General features: G+C 41.3%; 2 protein-coding genes across 2 annotated transcripts; one reads left to right on the top strand and one right to left on the bottom strand.

The window, feature by feature from the left end:
* Positions 1 to 301: 301 nt before the first annotated feature.
* Positions 302 to 12938, bottom strand: clip3 (CAP-GLY domain containing linker protein 3). Its single transcript, XM_063906486.1, is given in 15 exon segments — positions 302 to 4506; positions 4761 to 4833; positions 5314 to 5381; positions 5584 to 5707; positions 6993 to 7124; positions 7323 to 7478; positions 7557 to 7692; positions 7817 to 7867; positions 9020 to 9256; positions 9370 to 9488; positions 9639 to 9800; positions 10130 to 10223; positions 11607 to 11746; positions 12569 to 12739; positions 12742 to 12938. Coding segments are annotated over 15 exon segments (1902 nt in total). The 5' UTR covers positions 12926 to 12938; the 3' UTR covers positions 302 to 4451.
* A 4302-nt stretch (positions 12939 to 17240) lies between these two features.
* On the top strand, positions 17241 to 21283 carry LOC134879917 (E3 ubiquitin-protein ligase TRIM7-like). Its single transcript, XM_063906492.1, is given in 4 exon segments — positions 17241 to 17308; positions 18668 to 18910; positions 19375 to 20145; positions 20148 to 21283. Coding segments are annotated over 3 exon segments (1719 nt in total). The 5' UTR covers positions 17241 to 17308; positions 18668 to 18669; the 3' UTR covers positions 20855 to 21283.
* The last annotated feature ends 347 nt before the right edge of the window (positions 21284 to 21630 follow it).

Genomic DNA, 21630 nt, shown 5'->3' with positions numbered 1-21630 from the left:
ATTTATTGAAATCTGTGCATGATCATGTTGTTACTTGAATAATAAACAGTTGAAATGAATTTGATCTTGTTTTGTGGTTCTTTTATTGATTTTGTATGTACAAATTATGATAAAGCAGCAATACATTATCCCAATATAGCAATGCGTAAGGCTGCAACTACGTCTTATATTCATGATCGGTTAATCTGCTGATTATTTTCTAGATTAATAGTTTATGGTGAATAAAATACTAAATAATCCCAGTTTCCAAATTAACCTATACTGTAATTGTGAGGCTGAAAAAAGCAAAGGACAGGAGCGGTTGAAAAACAACACCAAATTCTTTATTATATTCATAGAGTTGTCATTATTATTATTAAGCATTTCCATGCTGATGAGAAGAAGATACACATATTGAAAAACCCAAAAGAGAGAATACTGAGAGAGAGTTTCATGCAGTGAGTTTCTGTTAGATTAGGAGGACGTCCGATGCCCGCTCTCTCCTGTTCCCCCTTAACGTCCGTCAGCCTCACACACTTTTTAAAACAGGAGGTATTCACACACATGGACTGAGTACAAAGTAATACACACACACTACAAAACCAGAGAACAAAAAAGTACACTTAGTGAAGTTATCAAAATATAGGCTATATACTGTGTACTCTTATCGATGTTAAAACAACCAGGGTGAGTGAGTTACTTTGAGATGTATGCTATTTTGTTCTCAGACACATACACCGATCGATTATAGAGGAATTTGAGGATAAAACCCGGCATTTCTGGATGTTTTAACCCATTTACTACGATTAACGAATACCTTGTTTCACGTATACGCCACCAGACGGAGCGGAGACAAATAGAAGCAAGGTTTCTGCGCTAGTGTCATGTTGATTTAGCCTGGAAATAAGACTGTACAGAAAATAGGTATGCATACAGTGGTGTGTAGTTAAAGAGCTCACACAGTGGAAACCAGTTAAGTCCTTTAAATGTAGAAAATGTAATATGTATTAACGGATTTCACAAAACCAATTTAGCAGTCGACACCAGTACCAGCAGATGTCATGCTCCAAACTCTCAATTCAAGCTACGTTTTACAAGATGGCATTTGAACATATCATAATAAAGTTATGATTTCAATTAACCCAAATTTTACTGAATAGAACTTAAACGCAATGTAATGCAAAGCTATGGGACTGTTTACCAGATGCTACAGCTACTAGCTAACAGTTAAAAGCTAACTGCTTAAAGCTTACTGTTTGCAGCAAGCAGTAAACAGCTCACAGCTAACGGCTAACGGCTAACTGCTAACAGCTAACAGCTAAACGCTAAAAGCACACTGCGTACAGCTTACTGTTAGAAGCTAACAGCTAACTGCGCACAACTTACTGTTAAAAGCTAACAGCTAAAAGCTAACCACTTACAGCTAGCAGCTAAAAGCTAACTGCGTACATATTTATTTTAAGAGCTAACAGCTAAAAGCTAACTGTTAACAGCTAACAGCTTACATCTAGCAGCTAACAGCTAATGCTAACTAGCAGATAGCAGAATTGTGGTTCACAATGTCGGATTGTGTGGGAGAAACACGTTTAATTTCCATGAAATAAGGGGATGCCAAAAAGCTCTTTGTATATATTAAGTATAAAATGCCATTGGATATTTTTATCCTAAAAACAAACGGTCATGAGCCAGGACAATTTTCCAACCTTGTCTGTAAAACTGACACAAAATCAGAAAGTCTAAAGCCAACATATTCTTGCTTCTACTTAATATTGTTTTTTGTGACATCCCTTTATGTAGTAATTAAGGAAAGCTTGTGTAATGTTGTGTGTGTCTTGATCGTGACACTGAGTAAGAACACAACGTTCAAACCAACAGAGCTGCACTGACTGTACGGTACGTTTACTGTACAAACACAACCATGACTGTGTCCACTGATGTCTATGTTCACCTGCAGCTTCAGCGGCACATGTCCCTTACTGTGGGATTATAAAAACACTAAAACGTGGAGTTCGTATTATAGTTCATCAGGCTCTTTTGTTCAGGGTCGGGCGGGGATTGCGGATGAATTTGGGAAGGTATAGCGTCGAGTCGTCTGCATAGAGTGACTTTAACGATAATTCAAACACTTTAAGGAGTGTTTCAGAAAAATGGAAAACAGTGGAGATAAATCTGACTTAAAATGTGGAAAATATATAGTTTTTTCGGTCATTCAATTTAGTTTTCCCAATAAACTTCAGATTAATGCAGAAATGTATTGAACACTGTGACTCTTGGATGATATTACCTGCAAGACATGCAATACATGTTCCTCATTTATAGATTTAGATTCTACTTTGGGTGTCCACATATTGGTGTTATGTTAAAGTTAACTGTATTTTATTTCATGAAACTGTGAGAAACCCCAACAAAAACTCCTGTACCGGTCACTAAAGTGTGAATGTGCCTCTGAAAGCAGAGCCTCAGAGCGTGTTTCTTTTTTTATTTATCTCCGTGTATTTGTGTGCTTACAGAGTGTAGAGATTACCATGAACACATTTCCACACAGAGATACTGTTTACATATTGCTGTTTTTCAGTTATGCACAAACTTCGAGAGAGATTTTAACATGAAGCGAACACACCGAGATCACGTTCACAAAAGGAAGCGACGTCTTTTCTTAAAACTGAGGATAGAGGGAGGAGAAAAGAGGCTGATAGAAGCAGAGTTTATCCAGGGCTTTAGTGTCTGGAAATGAAACCTCAACATGGATGAGATGAAAGGACACTAAACTCCTTACAAGTGTTTTTAAATAAGCTTATTTTGTACACGCAAGAGTGATGGCAGCGGCACGAAAACATACATATCACAAGTAGCGGGGCGTAAAACACTTCTGATTTTAAATTTGCTTCAAAGAAAGTCGCTGTTTTGGGTTTGTAGCACTTTTGGTTAATATGTGATTGCAGCTCGTCATGAGATTGAATGTTTTAAACTCTAACTATTGACTCATTTCTATTGCACAACACACTGATTTATAATGACAAGCATACAGTACTTTAACTGAATTAAATAAATGCATTTTAGGAAACCTTTTTCCATTTTGTTGAGTGAGATAAATCAAATTTGACTTGCTGAGAACAACAGGTCTGCATCTAAATAAAATAACTGTACGATAAATTACAATTAAGTCAGCAGTTGATTAACCCTGTTTTCAGTTTGACATCTGAGATTAAAGCATGCAGGTGAGGAGAGTCACTTCACACACAGTTAGATCGTTAAGGTTTTTAGGATCGAGTTCTAGGTCTCAGGTGAGAGGCGAGGAAGCAGAAAGCAGGAGTCAATTGTCTTAACGATAACCACAGATTACAGCCATTTGATTGGCTGGTATTAATTGAAACGAGTGTCTAGTAACATGCAGGACTTACTGTAACAGAGTAGTCCTACACTCTGGTACTTCTACTTTTACTCGAGTACAAGATCTGAGTACTTCTACTTTTACTCGAGTACAAGATCTGGGTACTTCTACTTTTACTCGAGTACAAGATCTGAGTACTTCTACTTTTACTCGAGTACAAGATCTGGGTACTTCTACTTTTACTCGAGTACAAGATCTGAGTACTTCCACTTTTACTTGAGTACAAGATCTGAGTACTTCTACTTTTACTCGAGTACAAGATCTGAGTACTTCTACTTTTACTCAAGTACAAGGTCTGAGTACTTCTACTTTTACTCAAGTACAAGATCTGAGTACTTCTACTTTTACTAAAGTACAAGGTCTGAGTACTTCTACTTTTACTCAAGTACAAGGTCTGAGTACTTCTACTTTTACTCAAGTACAAGATCTGAGTACTTCTACTTTTACTCGAGTACAAGATCGGAGTACTTCTACTTTTACTCGAGTACAAGATCTGAGTACTTCTACTTTTACTCGAGTACAAGATCTGAGTACTTCTACTTTTACTCGAGTACAAGATCTGAGTACTTCTACTTTTACTTGAGTACAAGATCTGAGTACTTCTACTTTTACTCGAGTACAAGAGCTGAGTACTTCTACTTTTACTTGAGTACAAGATCTGAGTACTTCTACTTTTACTCCAGTACCAGACCTGAGTACTCCTCCCACCTCTGATGGAAACCATGAGTTGAAACATCTGCATTGGTTTCTAATTTTAAGCTTCGTTTGGTGAGACCCAAATCGCGCGGCAGCTGAAACAGATGTTCAAATAAAGACACAACAATGACACGAGGCTCGATGGTAGGGGGTGTATAGAGAACATTTTAGGGGGGATTGCTTTAGCTCAGATTCTTTGAGGGAACAAAGGACGTTTTGATCGGATACAAGGCACTATAGATTTGCTATAGAACGGCTAAATTAGCGGGATCTGGGCGGAGAGCAAGAGGCTGCACTACGAGGAGCGACAGTGTGACAGGGAGGAGAGCGAGAAGAAGATGAAGAGAGATCGACCGGAGGAAGGAGGAGGAGGAGGAGGGTGTGGTTAGGACTGCATCTCAGCGCGCAGCATCCACGGAAACCAACAGCAGAACAGCAACCTGAAGAAGAGGAGGAAGAGAGGAAGAAGAGGGGAAGGAGCAGAAGAATGAAGGGAAGAGGAAACTTGGTGTAATCTTTGACCCCAGCCTCTCCCCACACGTAGTCAAATGATCATCTTTATATAACTCTATTTGCAGCTCATGCAGAACGCCACCCTGAGACCGTAGACAGGTACCTTCACCTGTGTGTCCGTGCAGGATCTACCCAGAGAGAATCATTTACATGTCTGAATATCTCCAGACCGTACTCGTACCTGGATATGGAGTTCTCGGAGGTCAGGTCTTTAGGAGAACGCATCGTGTTGAAGTTACGCTTCGGCTGCGACACTGCAGGACACAAACAAACACACAAACAAACAAACAAACAAACAGGTTAATGATATGGATATAAGGAGTAATTCACCGTTAATTGTTCAATTAGGGGTGTAGGTTTTGGTGTTTGATTGATTTATTTGACTGATTGTATATAAATGAGAGGTAGCCATAGGTTTACTTTTATTTTTTCAAATTTTTGTAAAATTTTGGAAAACATAAATAAATAAAATAAATATTAATTTTGTTCTTTTTTATTTAATTTATTACATTTCAGAAACGAAAAATAAAAATGAATAATATAAAAATATTGTTCAAGCAATTTATTTATTTTCTTTATTTTAATGGAATAATAAAAAGAAGACAATTATTTAGAATTAAGTTTATAATTATTTGTTTTATTATAATGAAGCTAAATGTTATTCTGATGGAGGAAACTTTAAACTCTTATTATGTCGTCAAAAAAGAGCTTTAGGTAAATGGAAAAATACTTACTGGTGACTTGGTGGACTTTCTTCACCATGGAGTTTTCATTCTGTGAGCCTTCTCTGGGGCCTCCGATTCTGAAGAAGCAACAATAAAAACAATGAATTTACCAGAGAATGAGGATAATGTAGGGTTTCTGGGCCCTATCCTCCTGTGATTGGTTAACCACTTAGAGATGTCCCGCCCCTTAGCCTATCATGAAAAAAGGAAAACCCCAGCAAGCTCCTCTGTAATGAACTAAGAGGGACTTTATTCTGTCTGACTCTTGTGGCGTCTCACCTCTGGACGCGGGACGGTGGAGCAAACACTCCGTATTTAGGCAGGCAGCTGAAGTACCGGACTCCAAAAACCGAGCCGTCGTGTTTCCCCGTCGCCTGATCAAGCTCGACACCGAACCAATAGCCTGCAGAGACACAGAGAGAGCTGAGTCAGGGAAATATCTCAGGAAGAACCAGACTTTCAGTTATTGGCTTTGGAATAAAGCCTCAGCTAAGTGTGATTCAATGTTGTGTGTTTTCAGTGTGTTGCTTTCACTATGCCTTTATGATTTTGTATTCTGTAAAGTGTCTGTGAGTTTATAGAAAAGCGCTCTATAAATAAATTAAACATCAGTTCTTAAATGTAATAAAGTAAAAGTCCTCCATTTAAAATGGATTGTGCATGTCTAAGATAGGAGAGTATTTGTATTGATCAGTAGCTTGTGCATTTTCTCCTGTCCAATTCTTTAAGATTTTAAATTCACTTTCTAGAATTGTATTATTATTATTATTATTATTATTATTATTATTATTATTGTTGTTATTATTATTGTTATTATTGCTATTATTATTATTATTATTGTTATTATTATTATTATTATTATTGTTATTATTGTTGTTGTTATTATTATTGTTATTATTATTATTATTATTGTTGTTATTATTGCTATTATTATTGTTATTATTATTATTGTTGTTATTATTATTATTGTTATTATTATTGTTATTATTGTTGTTGTTATTATTATTGTTGTTATTATTATTATTGTTATTATTATTGTTATTATTATTATTGTTATTATTATTGTTATTATTGTTGTTGTTATTATTATTGTTATTATTATTATTATTATTGTTGTTATTATTGCTATTATTATTATTGTTATTATTATTATTGTTGTTATTATTATTATTGTTATTATTATTATTGTTGTTATTATTGTTGTTGTTATTATTATTGTTGTTATTATTATTGTTATTATTATTATTATTATTATTATTTTTATTGTTATTATTATTGTTATTATTGTTATTATTGTTGTTATTATGATTCCTTTGGTAATATAAATACAAATCATTTTATAAATATGTAGGATTTTTGCAGGTCATACATTCTGAATGTTTAATCTAATCTTATTTTTATTCATTATATTTCATACGATTAAAACCAACACTTTTATTTGAATATAGAAATGTACTAAAACCTCAATAAATGAATTCGTAGGGATGCCATTTGGTCGTTTAGAAAGATTCTGACACATCCCGCAGTGCAGGATAAAGTCCACATTTTCAAACAAAGAGGAAGAAGTTTAGAACAATCTGCAGCTTAAGGGCTAACACATCTTGTTACAGGTCGTGAATCTGTGCTTTTTAATGGACTCTAACAGCATCTCTATCTCCCAGTGAGCAGGATAAGGCTCAGAGTCAGACCTGGAGCGAAATCCGTCTTCCCGTAGAAGCGAACGATTCCGTGTTTCTGCCCGGCAACCAGAACCTGATCCCCCACCTCCACGTTCAGAGCATCCGGGTCCAGACTGGCCACGGAAGCCTTCTTCTTCTGGGCTGGAAAACACGGCAGGAAGACACGTCAGAAACCAGGGATTAAAAGAAGAAGAAGAAGTAAACAACTTGGAGTGTTTTTGGTATTTCAATGCCCATCTTCTTCCCTATCTGCCCCCACGATCTACTGAAGGAGCTCCGGGGTTACACAGCCAGTATCAGACTGGTGAGTAAACTGTGGGCACAGTGGGGCCGCTCTACCTTTCTGCTTCTCTTTGTCCTTCTTCCCCTTCTCCTTCTTGGTCTTCCCGGCCAGGCGGGAGGCCAGGTCCATGCGGGGGGTCCGGGGGGTGGAGGTCACTGAGGACGGAGCCTGCTCCACCGCTTTGGAAATCTTCGACACCGGGGCAAAAATCCCTGCAGGTGGAGTAAAAAAATGATTATCATGTCCACAGTATTCTTATGAGTCCTGTCACAGCGTGAAGAAGCTCTTACCCAGTTTCGGGGGGCAGATGAAGTAGCGGACCCCGCCCACACTGCCGTCGTTCTTCCCCTCCGGCTCGTCCAGCTCCACGCCGACCCACTGCCCGCTGGCGAACTCTGTGGTGCCGCAGAACCTCAGCGTGCCGGCCTGAGAGACAACACAAACACCCCCTGGAGTTAGGAGGGGAACAGGACTGCAGGGGAGCACCGTCTACCTGCTGAGGGTGGGTGTCAGTCAGTTAGTGCACTTTCTTTCAGCCGGTTTGACCGACCTGTCGGGGGTTTGCCGCCGGGCTGTCGTCTCTGCTCAGGTCTCTCTGGAGCTACACAGTGAGGACATAAAGAGCTCAGACAGGGGGGGTGGAGGACAAACAGCCATCACTCTAAACAACCCCCACTTCACTCTCTCCTGCAGGAAGGCAACTCTAGCCAGGAGTTTGATCTCTTTTCCTTCAGGATGTTTTAAAGCAAAATGCTGGTAAAATATGCAAGTGGAGTGCAGATCTGCATCTCTCACCTGCTAACCAACCATCTATTGAGTGGCGTGTAAAAATGTGCATTTATCCAGAGGACAAAAGAGTTAAATTGGGAATTTAAAAACAGGAGTCAGAGCAGAAGCTTCAGCAGCAATCCATGTTTGGAAGTTCACTTGAATAAGAAAAAGCCACTTTTCCGTTTGAGCGGGGACAGATATTTCGGTTCAAATTGCACAAAATGTTTGGGCATTCAGGTCATTTTAGTGCTGCTGTTCTACAAACAACTGTATGTGTTCCTTGTTGGTAACTGGTTGCACATTTTCTTATCTGTCTGCAACCATCGAGCACCAAGTAACTCGAGTACTTTTTGCACTCGACGCAGTTTTTTCATTTTTCAAATAACATATGATACCTTTTGAATGACCTAAGGATGAGTTTGCATGCAGTCACACATGGTTGGTTTTCATATGCATTAAATAAACACATTTTAAATAAATACAAATAAACATTGAAGCATAATGCATTGGCAGACAGGTGCATATACATCCTGCTGACGTGAACTCTGAGATTACTTCTAAAACATGCAAAGAAGTGGATCATACCTTAGATTAAATTCAAGCACTTTTAAAGACCCCATTTCTATTTTGTCCCTCAAATTCACACTCCCACAAGTTTCTTTAAGCCCCAAGAATGTATTTATTGGTTTCTGTTTTCATTATTTATATACCTTATACACTTCTAAAGCTGTTTTAAAATACCAGCATCCCTCTCTTCCCACTGTCTCTATAAACCAGTTAGGTATGCAATAGACAGAACAAATGATCTTTATAGAAGTTAATTTAGAGCTTCAAGCATGTATGAAGGAGACGGGAGAGTACATCTTTTCCAGGCTTTGGGAACCGATTGTCTTCTTTACTTCTGCTTTTAAAATACCAGCATCACTTTCTTTCTACCATCAGTAAAAGACATTTGATCCTGTGTTCCTCAGTGACCCCTGACCTTCATGTCGTCCAGCATCACCCGCTCCCCGAGCTTCAGCCCCAGCGAGGTCAGCATCAGGTTCCCGGGGATGTTGTCGTAGTTGAGCAGCGTGGCGCGGGGCAGGTTGCAGCTGAGCGGCACGGCGTCCAGCAGCAGCTGCTTCAGCTCCTTGGCCACCATCGCCGCCTCCGCCTTATCCAGACTCATGTCCACCGGGTCGGGCACCACCTCACCGGGGACCTGGCCCTTATCGTTCTGCAGAGAGGGGGGGATTTTACTGTTAGTATAAATGTTTAAATGTCGACAACCTTTGAATACCTTTCGTCTGGGCACCAATCACAACAGAGCATGAACGTGTGTGTGTTTACCCTGACGGTGGGGTTGGCTCCGTGCTCCAGCAGACACTTCACCGCTCCCAGGCAGAGGTTGGAGGCGGCGATGTGCAGAGCCGTGCCGTAGTGGAAGTCGTTGCAGGTGGAGTTCAGCACTGAGGACACCACCGAAGAAGAAGAAGCACCACACTGAGCATCAATGTGTGTGTGTGTGTGTGTGTGTGTGTGTGTGTGTGTGTGTGTGTGTGTGTGTGTGTGTGTGTGTGTGTGTGTCTGTGTGTGTGTGTGTGTGTGTGTGTGTGTACCTCTGGGCCTGCTGGCCTTCAGCAGCACGCGGATCAGCTCCGGCACATCGAAGTACGCAGCGTAGTGCAGAGCGTTCATGTTGGTCCAGCGGCTCCTCAGACTCACATCGGCCCCCAGAGAGATCAGCTGGGAGCTGAGACGCAGCGCCGCAGCAGGGTCCCCTGAGGAGGAGGAGGAGGAGGAGGAGGAGGAGGAGGAGGAGGAGGAGGAGGATGAGTAGGAAGAAGAGGAAGAGAAGGGGGAGGAAGAGGAAGGAAAGTAAGTAGAAACTCTCATAATTTCCTGCTAAATCAGAATAAGGCTGGTTTTTCAAAATAAAAGCCCTGGAAAGAAACTGTATCCAAACAGGAAGCTCAGGGGGAGGCTCCTGCAGAGCCTGATTGATCCTCCTGAGCGAGTTCTATCTGCTGGTGCTGTCAGTGTGTGGCTGGTCGTATGAACTACACAAAATAAAACACTTTGCTTCCACCGATCTACTTCTAGTGCTCACCGACTCCATGAGCCCCGGCCTTGCAGCTGTAGTGCAGCAGCGTCATGTCCGTCAAACCGTCGCGGTCGTTCACGTGGCAACCGCGCTTCAGGATCTGAGGAGACACAAACAAACATGGAGGTCTGGATCTATTCTTCATGCTTCAAGAAACGTTTTGTCCAGCTGCTCTGGATAAGAGCCTCACACACATTCCTTTCTAATGCACAGATGACCTGCTTTCATTCTGAGACGGTGCAGGAATTCATTGGTCATATCTTTGTATTTGTACTTTTCTATTTCTTGCAAACATGTCTTTCTTTACGTTTAATATGGAAAATAGTTTGTATTATTATTTATTTGCAAAGATTTAAACTTCTGTAAATAAAGCATGAAAATGATTCTGATAAACGACGACTTTGTGGAGGAAGAGACGTGTTTTGTTCCTCCAGGGTGAGTCAGCTCGCTGCTGAGTCATGGTCTGCACCACTTTCTCTCTTTTAAAATCCCTGCAGCCTTTAACTGGGTCACTGTGTGTAAGAGCCAATTAAGCACACAGTCATATTTGGGGAAAATGTTTGTGTTGGCTTGACATATTACATGGTGCTAAATTTCATTTATACTGTTATTTGTGTATAGTTTCGTATATAGTGATATAGGTGGATATGCTAAGGTTTTGTTTCTGTTTACTACTTTTTGATGTAAAATGCTAGGTTTCCTATTTCCAACATGGTATTAGGGCCTTGAACGCAGCTTTCAGGACACATGGGGAAAAAAGGGTTTTAGGAGCTATGCTAGGCGAGTTGGATGCTGGAAGTCTGCAAGAGAGGATCGCAACAAGGTTTTGATCGTGTTTCCTGTTACGTGTTATATCAAACTTCAAGTCGGTATTGGACCGAACGAGATATATTTTATTTTGAATAAACCCTCGTTCAGGTTTACCTGCCTCCCGTGACTACATTGGGTCTTCACAAAAGGTTTGGAATGAATTGGAACACGAGTCAGAACCAAGATACATTGCAGACTAAGTGGCCTAGGAACTTTGGACAATATTAAAACGGCCACTACACTACTGTGTGTGTGTGTGTGTGTGTGTGTGTGTGTGTGCGTGTGTGTGTGTGTGTGTGTGTGTGTGTGTGTGTGTGTGTGTGTGTGTGTGTGTGTGTGTGTGTGTGTGTGTGTGTGTGTGTGTGTGTGTGTGTGTGTGAAGTGGGGACTCACCTCCCATTATTTTGTGACTACATTCTGATATTCAGCAGGTAAACCGTCACATTCTAGAGTTAGAATTGGGTTTTCTGATGGAGGATAGCACTGTGTTAAATATGGACGCTCGTTCGGGACTCATGCCGGGAATCGAACCGGTGACTCGCTTCTGTTGCATTACCATAAGCTGCTTTAGCTTTAGCTTATTTTTCAGGACATAGCTTAAGAAATCCCACTACTGAATTAATAACGAGACAGGAACAGAGGTTTATCTGCCAGTGTGTTGGTGTTTCCTCACCTCGTTGCCGATGACGTCGATCTTGTGCTGCACCTGGGGGACCCACTGCCTCACGATGGCAAACAGCTCGGGGATGGTGGTCCGGGGATCCAGCAGGATCTCCAGACAGGCCGGGTCGTTCGGGTCGAAGAAGGTGAAGCCTGCAGGTGGAGGTCAGAGGAGGAATAAATACCAGAGAAACGTTAGTAAGAAGAGGGGACACATTAAAGAGGCCCTTTTGTGCTTTTGGGGTCTTTCCTCTCCTGTAGTGTGTTATAGATTTGTGTGCATGTCAATGGTCTGCAGACGCTCCTTTGTTTACCTCCTGAACAAAGTCAAACACTTCTGATGGCTAGCACTCCAACCAGGAAGATGCAGCTCTTCACTGGATAACATCAGTCAGTGAGTTTGTGTTAAATCTTACAGACTCACAGTTTAACATGCAGACAGGAAAGTGTGTGTGAGGCTGGAGAGCAGTGTCTCTGCTGGATAATGCAGCCGAGTGTGTGTCTGTGTGTGTGTGTGTGTGAGGAATATTAACGAGCCCGTCGTGCAAACAGAAGTCAATCCAGAGACTTTTAAAAAGCTTCTGATCAATCAACGCCTTCTGTAATACCGACTGTGACTCAGAGAGGTTCATCATCACGCCGTGCTTCTGTGTGTATGTGTGTGTGTGTGTGTGTGTGTGTGTGTGTGTGTGTGTGCGTGTGTGCGTGTGTGTGTGTTTTTAAAGGTTTTATGCTAATTAAAGGCCGGAGTCAGTCTGTATATCATCTGACAAAGCTGTAGTCTCTAGACAACGTATAAAAAAAGTACAAGTTAATTGAATTATTTTGGATTCAGACAACAGGTTTGTTTCTGAACGAGCGGAAATGTTTGACAGCAGTTATTTGAGGTGCTGTGTATTTAGTCTTCAGGCAAAGGACACCTGGGCAAAAGGACATAAGTGTGTGTGTGTGTGTGTAGGGCGGTGTGTGACGTACTGTAGTCTTTGGGCAGCGGGGCCTGGGCGGAGGGATGCACCATGGCTCTTCGGCGGGGCTCGTGAACCGGACTCTGGTACTGAGACACCGACAGCGGCTCCGGCTCGACGTCACGCTCTTCATCACCAGCTGGAACCTCCTCCTCTTCTTCACACTCCTCCCTCTCCTCCTCTCCTCCTCCGGCTCTTCCTCCTCCTCTTCGTCCACCTCCCCTCTCTCCTCTTCTAGCTCATACTCCTCTTCCTCCTCCTCCTCGGTCAGCGCCTCCTCTTCCTCTTTATTGACCCGGCCTTCCTCCTGCTCCTCCCGGTCGTGCCTCTCCTTCTCCTGCACCTCCAGGTTCTCCTCTTTAGTCATGATGCTGCAGCTGGGCCTGCGGAGAGGAGAAAGGACACCATAAAGACGATGCTATTTAGTGTGTGTGTGTGTGTGTGTGTGTGTGTGTGTGTGTGTGTGTGTGTGTGTGTGTGTGTGTGAGGGTGTAAATGAGGAGAAAGCAGGCTGCTAATTGGCTGAGAGCATCACACTGATTACTACAGTAGCTAAAGAGGCTAATGCTTCCTGTCCGTCAGTAGCTCTTGTCGACTGGATTTAATCTACTCTCCACTTTGGCAAATAGACGAGAGGATGAAATCTATCCAGACTCTCCCTCTTCCTCCTCCTCCTCCTCCTCCTCCTCCTCCTCCTCCTCCTCCTCCTCCTCCTCCATCAAACCTCCATCCCATACACTAAAAACAACACATCTATGGAGGAGAAAAAGTCTTCACACCTTTTTTAATGTCTTATAACTCATTTTAGATTTTTTCCCCATAATTTGACTTTTTTCATAAAATGATTATTTTTTCAAAATTAGAATTTTTTTCAGAATTTTCCAATTTTTCCCCCAAATATTTTCTTTCTGAATTTCTCTCTTTTATCATATTTTAATTTTTCCCCAAAGAATTCAGACTTATTTCTATGAATTTCACTTTTTTTTAACACGTTGACTCAGTACTAGAGTGTGTGTGCTGTGATTCAAGCGTCTGAAACCAGGTTTAGTCCTCCCTTGCATTAGCCCTGACCAGCAGCACTGGATAAAGGCTGACTCACAAAGAAGCAGCGGTGGAAATCTTAGTTTCAACCAGATATTATCCGAGTTGATGCTTCAGACTGGAAGCACTAAGCTCATACAATGCCAGTTAAACCAGTAACATCCTCTCTATCTATCTGCTACACACACACACACACACACACACACACACACACACACACACACACACACACACACACACACACACACACACACACACACACACACACACACACACACACACACACACACACACGCACAGATCAGTTAGTAGGTCATGCAGTCTGAGCTGGACTGTTGTTTTCATGTTGAATAAGCTACTGTCTGTCTGCATGCTGCGTCTATGGCATAGCAGATCCTCACTACAACACATCTGCACCAAGGGACAGGGAGAGGAGCAGGTCTCGTTGAATATCTGGAAAACATGGTAGACAAAGTTTACAACATCTAGAAGAAAAAGCAACACAGCAGTGGGTCAGTCAGTAGGGGCTTGGACGTGGAATCGTAGGGTCGCCGGTTCAAGTCCCCGAACAGACTTGAAATATGGAAAGTGGACTGCTACTTGGAGAGGTCCCAGTTCACCTCCTAGGCCCTGCTGTGGCTGCACGATAGCTGCCCACTGCTCCTAGTACTAGGATGGGTTAAATGCAGAGGACCAGTTTCACTGTGTGCTCTGCTGTGTGCTGTGTGTGACAATCAAGAGGGTTTCATCCTCCGACGCTTCTCTTTACTCCTGAAACTAAGGAGCTTCAACACCAGCCACTATGTCCATGTTTTACAAACGTGAGAGAGTTATACCGCTAACACCCTGGTGTGGAAACCCACTACAAGAAGCCTCCTATTTCTCACACACACACACACACACACACACACACACCTTAACGATGCTTCTTAGGACCTTTTTGCAACCAACACCATCAGCTGTTCTTAAATGAATCAAAGTGTATTGGTACATCCCAAAATCACCACAGGTTGTCTCAGAGAGCTTTGCAGAGGATGAATGACTGGAGGATAAACCTGCTGATCATTACAGTGATCTGAATCTGAATGCTAAGCTAACCATTGCTAAAAGTTGCATCAGACAGTCAATCAAGATTACATTTGACTCTTAATTTATATTTCTTGGTTTTTTATTGACTGTTTTACATAGTATGATATGTTTCTGTTGCACTGCATGTGTCCTAATGGTACTAAGCACTTTAGTATAGCCCTGGCTTAAAACGTACAGAGAAATGCACATTTAAAGTCTGTCGATGGAAATTCACCGTTTAATGCAGGATATAAACATTGGCAGGTAAAGGTGTTTCTCCTGATCTCAGAGAAGAGATTTCCTGTTTTTCTGAGATCCAGAGATGATAACGTTGCACGAAAACAACACTCAGGAAAAATCCAGACGCTCTGAAACGTCCTGCAGAGATGACCTTAATTCTTTCTCTTCGATTTGATTTACCAAATGATGGCCGTAGTCTCTGCCAGGACTGAAACCAGTGTCTGAAACTGGTCTCAGCTGGGGCACAACGAAGGTTACAAAACACCACCGTATGAGTCAGCACACACACACACACACACACACACACACACACACACACACACACACACACACACACACACACACACACACACACACACACGTACACACAGGCAGGAGGCGTGCACCGTAATTACAATAAATAAACGTTTAACTATTGAGAGTATAGCCAGACTGTTACAGGATTTTGAGGCCAATTTCTCGTAAAATCTGATGAAATGACAGAAATATATCACTTTGATTTAGTAGAAATGATCTGTACCAAACAAATCTGTTTCAGGGAGTCTGCGGTGGTGATTCACAGGCCAGAACACTTTATTCAACAGGGCATTTTAACACATATTTATCCTTAATCAAACATGTGCTTCCTCCCACTTGAATACTGCACTATAGTCCATATTGCGCTTTTTAATCAAATGTACATTATTTGTGCATCCTATCAACAATATGACAGTTTGACAGCTAAAAAGCCCAATTGGCTGCACGGGGATTCATATCAATCACACATAAGGTACATTTCATAATGCATGTATGTGTTTAAAAGGCAGACTTAGTAGTAAAAACATGTTTAAATGTCATCCATTGAGTCCCAGTGGGAATACTAGGCATGTACCCGACCGTAACTACAGAGAATAACCGCCTTTTTAATGAAACCCCATCAGCTACAGCAGGAAGAAGGAGGAATTTCTGTGTCTTTGTATGTTTTTCGGATGCTTTTAAGGGTACCATGTGATGTGCGGAGGAAGGCCAGCATCCTCCTCCTCCTCCTCCTCCTCCTCCTCCTCCTCCATCAGCCTCCATTTTAAAGCACCACCACAAACACTGAACATGCACCACGCAGAAAAACACCAGCGATCACACACAGCTGGCTCTGCACAGCTGCACACACCAGCGTGAGTAAGAACCGAATGACTGAAATAAGAAAAACCCAGGATATAAACCGTGTTTGTGGTTCGTGCCAATGTGCGTAGTGGAGGGCAGGATGGGAAGAAACACGCCCCGCGCACACACAATGAAAACACACACAATGAAAACACGCACACACACACACACGCTACGGTCACCCGTTTGAAACACACTGCATGCGTTTTAAACGGGTTATAAATGTCATACATGAAGCTTAAAATGGGAGGAACTCAGGTGTTGTTTTGAACCCTCTCTCAGCATCTCCATCTTAAACACGAAACAACACACACACATTTTAAGAACACACACTTATTCTGAGGATAACAAAGAATAAACATGGGTTAAATCCTGAAGCTGGAGGAGATTTTACCTGAAAACAAGCCGCTGGTTTTGGGGTGTGATGAGCCTCTCTCTCCTCTGTGATGCAGAACAACACTGATGCTCTCTCTCGCTCTCTCTCCCCTTTTCTCCCCTCCCTCTCTCTCTCTAATTTATTCAGCTCATGTCCCTGAAGCTCTGCAAACGTCACGAGGCTATTAAAACAACATACAGTGAAGCATAAAAGGGCTCACAGCACTCTCCAAAAATACAAATGAATAGATGTTAAGTATAAAATAAGTAATAATAGGCTAAATATTGGGCTGACATTTCCCATTAATGTTCAGAGATTTTAAATGTAAAAGAAATGTAATTAAATAATAGTTTTGGATTTAAATAATGAAACATTAAAAAGATGAACATTCTGAATGTATTTGTGTGAATGTAAAACATTATGGGCTTACATAATTTAAGGATTTCATTTATTAATAATAAATCACATTTAATAATCACGAATATCAATTTGGATGTAAATATTATTTATTGGCTTCACTTTAATGACTGTATTTAAAAAGTAGTGAAGAAAAATAACAAAAATAATTCAGTTTTTGAATTAATTTCCAAAAATGTGAAATGAATTTTCAAAATATATATTTTAAAATACTAGAATATGTTTTTAGTGTCTCGATTATGAAACATAATGTAATTCAATAATTTAAATGTTCTGACATTTTTTCATTTCAAGTCTTAAAAAGAGCTGCAGCTGAAGCTGGTCCACACAAAGGCACGAGTACAGGAATAAACACACACAGGAAGTAGAGGTGTGTCCTGCATTCACATGATCTGCACTTCGCTCCCAGCTAAGTTATGTTTCTCTGAGAATAGCTCCTCTGCTAGCTTGCACTACACTAAAAAACAGGTAAGCTTAGTTTCATTACTTCTTCTAATGCTTTCATTGTATTTGAACTGTTTCAGCCAAGAAGTAGATGCAATAGCTCATCAATGTGGTGACTTAGTGGGCTACTGATACAAACAGATCTGTTCTTTTTTACTTTCACTTTAGTAAAAATGCATTATTCTATATTTTATATTTTCTTATAATATTACAATAATTATACAATTATTATAATTTGAATGATTGTCTGTGATATGAATATTACTTTTATTGTTATTAATACTATTTATTTTGATGTAGACCAATACAGTTTATATTATTTAATGCTAAGGACTGGATTTACGAAATGTGTTCTTTGTCTTGGATTTAAAACATTTCTTTCCCTATTTATATATATTATATTCAGAAAGAAATGTTGTATATATATATATTCATAAAATAATACACGTCTTAAAATGGTAAAGAGATGCAGCACATTTTCTTTTTTAATATATTGTTTTAAATTAGTTTAATTTGAACTCATGTGGAATAAAGTGAGGCAGGTTCAGGTGTGTTTCAAACTGGTTTGACTGTTCTGTTCTGCACTTATGAAACAATCCAGTCGACTCCTATTCCAAGTATGACTTTACCGAACAGACAATAGTAACATACAAAGTTGAAGAGGGATCCTCCTCTGTTTCCCTCCACAAGGGCTCTTCCATTTCCCCAAAATCCACCGAGACAAATGTAGAATGTGAGAAAAGAGGGGCTGCAATTTCTGCCATTTTGTCAAATGTCCTCTTTGAAATGTCCCACTATCTTCTTTGTATTCTAACTCCTCCTCCATGTGGCCCTAATCACCTTCCTTTACAAATTCACACTTTTTGTCTCACAATTTTTCTCCTTTTGATTTTCTTTTCAAACTTTAGATTTTTTTTTTCCAAATTACATTTTCCGACTATTTCTTCAAAATGATCACTTTTTTCCTAAAAGATCTGACTTTTTTTTCAAATTTCTGGATTTCTTTCTAAATGTTGACGTGAAGATGTTCGAGTATTGTTTCAAAATGATCGCCTTTTCCTAAAAATTCTCATTTAAAAAAAGAGTCTTATATTTTTCTACATTTCGACGTTTAAACTTCGAATGACGTTTTTTTAATCAACATAGAAAAAGTCTCACGTACCCCCTGCAGTAATCCAACGTACCCCTAGGGGTCCGCGTACCCCCATTTGAGAACCACTGAGTTAGGTGAGTGAATGCAGTACTTTTACTTGCAACAGAGTATTTTTTTGCTTTGACTTTTCCCAACGCAGTGCGGTAATTGAAACGTTCAGAAGCACCTAACCAGAATTATTTTTTTAAAGTGTAATTCTTCCACCATCTCCTCTGTCTGTTCCCCGGCAGAAATGGCCTCTGCCAACATCACTGAGGAGTTTCATTGCTCCATCTGTTTGGACGTTTTCACCGAGCCCGTGTCCACTCCCTGTGGACACAACTACTGCCGTGCCTGCATCACCAGCTACTGGACCTCAAAAGCCATCATCCAGTGTCCGCTGTGCAAAGAAACCTTCCATGAAGCCCCCAAACTGCGAGTCAACACCGAGTTCAGAGACATGTTGGAGATCTTCAAGAGGAACAAACTAGCAGGTGACTCAAATTCCCCAAATGTTCTGAATTTTCAGAAAGGTATTTTTCAGAGAACCTTTTTTTTTTTCCAGTTTTAAAGTAATTACATTTTTGAACACTGAACCATTTCTCAGTCAGGTTTTGGTAGGATAGGTAGGATTTGGTAGTAATGTAGAACCATTTTTGGAATGGCATTTAAATATTTGAAACAATAATGTGTTCATATATTTGTATCAAAAACAAATAACATTAAATAAACATGTTTTCAATTTAAATACTTGAACTTTACTCATTTTCTTTAAAGGACCCCGGTTTTAAAAAATAAGCTTTCCAAATTCCAAAAGATCCCAAATCTTACAGAATCAAACTCACAGGTTTATTGTTTTAAGTCAGGATTTCCATAATGTCCTCAAAAAGATGAATGTAAAAAAAGGACAACTAAATAAAAAAGTATATGAAATAATTATCTTTACATCTTCCCAAAGCAGGTGAGGATGGGGGTTCCCCGGCCGGGCCTGGGGACGTGCCCTGTGACCTCTGTGAGGGGAACAGGAACCAGAAGGCTGTGAAATCCTGCCTGGTTTGTTCGGCCTCTTACTGCAGCGCTCACCTGGAGCCCCATCGCACGGTGCAGAAGTTAAAGTGGCACAAGCTGATCAACCCCGTGGATTCCCTCGAGGACAGGGTGTGCAGGAAACACAACAGAGTGATGGAGGTCTTCTGCAACAAAGACCAGTGCTGCGTTTGTTCCTTGTGCCTGAAGGAAGACCATGTCGGGCATGACAGCGTTTCTTTGGAGGAAGAGTTTGAGGCGAGGAAAACTAAGCTGCAGCGTGGAAAAACGCTTGTGGACAAAGCTATAAGAGATAAATGCAACATGGTTTTAAGGTTGGAAAACTCGATGATACAAAGTAGGCAGGAAGTGGAAGAAACTAAGGTGGAAGCAAACCAGGCCATCGCTTGTTTGGTTGCCGCGATTCTCAATAAAAAAGTTAAGCTGATGGAGGTTTTCGAGGGGAAGCAGGAAGCCGCTGAGCAAAAGGATGAAGCAGTAAAGAGACAACTGTGGCTGGATATCGCAGCACACCGCGAGGCGACTGTGCAGTTTGAAGAGCTTTTAAAGACAGAGGACGAATTTCGACTCCTGCAGAGCCTACCATCCATCCCCTCTGAAACAAGTACAAAGCATTACTGTACAGAGCGCAAACGTCTCCTGCAAGTACAGGAAGTCTGGAGAGCGGTCGCTAAAATCGAGAGACACTCAATGAACACATGGACAAGATAATCAAAGAAGTCCTTCAGGTGGATAAGGAAGAGGAGGCCTTTGAAGAACCGTTTGATGATGAACTTGGGAAAATCCAGGAGCAACATGCAAAAAAAGTGACTTTGGACCCCAACACGGCCCACCCTTCACTCATCGTCTCCGAGGACGCGACACAAGTTCAGGACGGAGCCTCCAAGAGGAACATCCGCGACAACCCTACAAGATTTGATTCGCTCCATTTCGTCCTAGGGAATCAAGGGATCTCCAGTGGGAAAATCTACTACGAAGTATCCATTGAAGGACTGACAGGATGGGAAGTGGGAGTGGTGAGAGAGTCCATCGGCAGGAAGGGTGTCAACTGGTCTCTCACTCCTGAAAACGGATGCTGGACGTTGGGGTTGTATTGGGGACGGTGCCAGGCTAACACCAATCCTCCGGTCCACGTACCTTTGATCGAAGAACTCCATAAGGTTGGGGTGTTTGTGGATTTTGAAGAAGGGTTTGTCTCTTTCTACAATGTAGAAACTAGGGCTCAGATCTACTCGTTTACACGGTGCGTTTTTTTAGATAATGTATCCTTTCTGAGCAAAATACGGTCATTCGGGGCTAGGACCAGGATCTACCCTTTGTTCCGACCCAGTGCTGAGGAAGGGAGCCCTCCTCTACGGATCACTGATGTCAGACCCACAAAAAGAAAGTAGAGCGTCCTCCTCGCACAAGAGGAGGAACCTTTTTCTTTGAAATGTGGGTGTTGCAGCAGCACAAGGACAGCAATTGTACATAAAGAGCTGAATGGATATTGTTGTATTTCTAAGCACATTTTAAGGTTCAAACAAAAACAATTGATATTAATGAAGAAATGCAAATAAGACAAAACATCGAGTTATAATATTGAATAACTTTAAATATTTCCATTGTAGTTTCCTGTTTTTACTACATTTCACTCTTTTTGTAATTTTGATTTCATTGTGTCTAAACGTTATTGAATTTTTGATTTGGTATAAATAAAGTATCTATCCTACCTACCTACCTACCTACCTACCTACCGACCTACCGACCTACCGACCTACCTACCTACCGACCTACCGACCTACCGACCTACCTACCTACCTACCGACCTACCGACCTACCGACCTACCGACCTACCGACCTACCGACCTACCTACCTACCTACCTACCTACCGACCTACCGACCGACCTACCTACCTACCTACCGACCTACCGACCGACCTACCGACCTACCGACCTACCTACCTACCTACCTACCTACCTACCTACCGACCTACCGACCTACCGACCTACCGACCTACCGACCTACCTACCGACCTACCTACCTACCTACCTACCTACCTACCTACCTACCTACCTACCTACCTACCGACCTACCGACCTACCTACATACCTACCTACCAACCTACCCATCCACTCACCTACCCTTCTATCTATTTGACAGGGGTGTATGGTTTAACTCATTGTA

The sequence above is a fragment of the Eleginops maclovinus genome, chromosome 18 (genome assembly GCF_036324505.1).
Source record: "Eleginops maclovinus isolate JMC-PN-2008 ecotype Puerto Natales chromosome 18, JC_Emac_rtc_rv5, whole genome shotgun sequence".
Taxonomy (NCBI): Eukaryota; Metazoa; Chordata; class Actinopteri; order Perciformes; family Eleginopidae; genus Eleginops; species Eleginops maclovinus.
This window is presented reverse-complemented; position numbering and strand designations above follow the sequence as displayed.